The sequence below is a fragment of the Nyctereutes procyonoides genome, unplaced genomic scaffold (assembly GCF_905146905.1).
Source record: "Nyctereutes procyonoides isolate TBG_1078 unplaced genomic scaffold, NYPRO_anot_genome, whole genome shotgun sequence".
NCBI lineage: Eukaryota > Metazoa > Chordata > Mammalia > Carnivora > Canidae > Nyctereutes > Nyctereutes procyonoides.
Genome location: NW_026575020.1, coordinates 29,278,979 through 29,281,154, shown reverse-complemented (window position 1 = coordinate 29,281,154; position 2,176 = coordinate 29,278,979). Strand labels below are relative to the sequence as shown.

Here is a 2,176-nt window from a genome sequence, read left to right as displayed (position 1 = left end):
CACCTGGTCTGAAGGGAACAGGAGAGGTATAACTGAGTAAATGACATGCAATATGCCTGAAGGATAAGTAGGAGCATCTAGGTGAAGAGGGAGCAGAGGGAAGAAGATGCTAGGTGGAGGATACAGCAAGTGGGAAAGGCTGGAGGCAAGATATTGTGTCCTTTCAAGTCTAGCATTTCCGGAGAGGTGAATGTGAGTGTCACTATGGGGCCAGGTGAAGCTGTGGAAGGCAACAAGGGTCAGGTCATGAAGCATGTTTTGTGCAATTCCTTTGAAAGGAATTTTGCCTTTATCTTAAGAGCACTGAGAATCCATTAAGACTTTAGAAAGAATGATCAGATTTTCATCTTAGAATGCCAACGTGTGAGTGAAGGATATTGATGGAGAGGGTATTCAAGTGTGGAAACAGGGAGATGAGTGAAGAGGGAAGAGGCTGTTCCAATAGTACAGACAAGACATGATGTCAGCCCAGCCAGGATAGTGATGGTTGAGATAAGGAGTGGATGGATGAGAAAGAGGTTTAATGCAGCAGAATCTTTAGGATGTATTGGGTGGTTGGATATTGAGGATGAGAGAAAGTAGGGAAGAAAAGAGAGCTCTCAGGTGTATGACTTGTGCCTGAGTTTCTTTTACTGAGATGTGAGAGATTTGGAGGCACAGATTGGGAGAGGGGCAGGGTGAGTTCATGAGCTTCTTTTAGGATTTTCTGAGCTTAAAATACATGTGCTAAGTCTAAGGAAGATAATCATTAATCAATTACATACACAGTTTTACAGATTAGAGAGTCATCTACAACTGACATTTAAATGGTAGTTCAGTCTTTTGGAGTAGATGAGTTTTTCTTTGTGGTATATGTAGCATTATAAGAGAACAGTGTCTAAGAAAAAGCCATGGAATGTCAACATGAAGAGACTGACAAAACTAATTAGAGTTACTGAGGATGTCTGGTCAGTTAGGTATGAGAAAAAACCAATATATATGTATCTCAGAGGTAATAGATAGGAGTATTTTATAAAAGTTGGAATATTGCTAAAGAGAAGTGAAGAAAAGTCATTTCTGATCATAGAGATTCTGATCTTAGAATTTTGGCTATAAATGGTAATTATTGTGATGAGAGTGATACAAGTAACTTTACAGAGCACTTAACAGATCACGTAGCATAGAAATATGTTTATTTTTAAATTCAGGTTTAATGGACACTGTAATTTCTTCTTAAAGATACTGAAGACAAAGCATGACAGAAAAGAATCAAACTGTCATCTCAGAATTTGTCCTCCTTGGCCTGCCCATTGATCCAGATCAGCGAGACCTGTTCTACACCCTGTTCCTGGCCATGTATGTTACCACCATCCTGGGGAACCTACTCATCATTGTCCTCATTCAGCTGGACTCGCACCTCCACACACCCATGTATTTGTTTCTCAGCAATTTATCCTTCTCTGACCTCTGCTTCTCTTCTGTCACAATGCCCAAATTGCTGCAGAACATGCAGAGCCAAGTCCCGTCCATCCCCTATGCTGGCTGCCTGACCCAAATGTACTTCTTCCTGTTTTTTGGAGACCTGGAGAGCTTCCTCCTGGTGGCCATGGCCTATGACCGCTATGTGGCCATCTGCTTCCCCCTGCACTACACCACCATCATGAGCCCCAAGCTCTGTTTCTCCCTGTTGGTGCTGTCCTGGGTGCTAACCATGTTCCATGCTGTACTACACACTCTGTTAATGGCCAGATTGTGTTTTTGTGCCAACAGAATCCCCCACTTTTTCTGTGATATGTCTGCTCTGCTGAAGCTGGCCTGCTCTGACACTCAAGTTAATGAGTTGGTGATATTTATCATGGGAGGGCTCATTCTCGTGATCCCATTCCTGCTCATCATCACATCTTATGCACAGATTGTGTCCTCCATCCTCAAGGTTCCTTCTGCCAGAGGCATCTGCAAGGTCTTCTCCACCTGTGGCTCCCACCTCTCAGTGGTGTCTCTCTTCTATGGGACAGTTATTGGTCTGTATTTATGCCCATCAGCTAATAATTCTACTGTTAAGGAGACTATCATGGCTATGATGTACACTGTGGTCACCCCCATGCTGAACCCCTTCATCTACAGCCTGAGGAATAAAGACATGAAGGGAGCCCTGAGAAGAGTCATTTGTAGAAAGAAAATTACCTTCTCTGTGTGA

At 43.0% G+C, this 2,176-nt stretch overlaps 1 protein-coding gene across 1 annotated transcript; it reads left to right on the top strand.

Annotated features, from left to right (window-relative positions):
• The first annotated feature begins 1,234 nt into the window (after positions 1 to 1,234).
• Positions 1,235 to 2,176, top strand: LOC129516771 (olfactory receptor-like protein DTMT). The gene has a single exon (XM_055336251.1). The coding sequence runs from the start codon at positions 1,235 to 1,237 to the stop codon at positions 2,174 to 2,176; it is 942 nt and encodes a 313-aa protein (XP_055192226.1).

Bases quoted from the DNA above. Each gene is read 5' to 3' on its own strand.
- LOC129516771 (XM_055336251.1), top strand. From the start codon at position 1,235: ATGACAGAAAAGAATCAAACTGTCATCTCAGAATTTGTCCTCCTTGGC.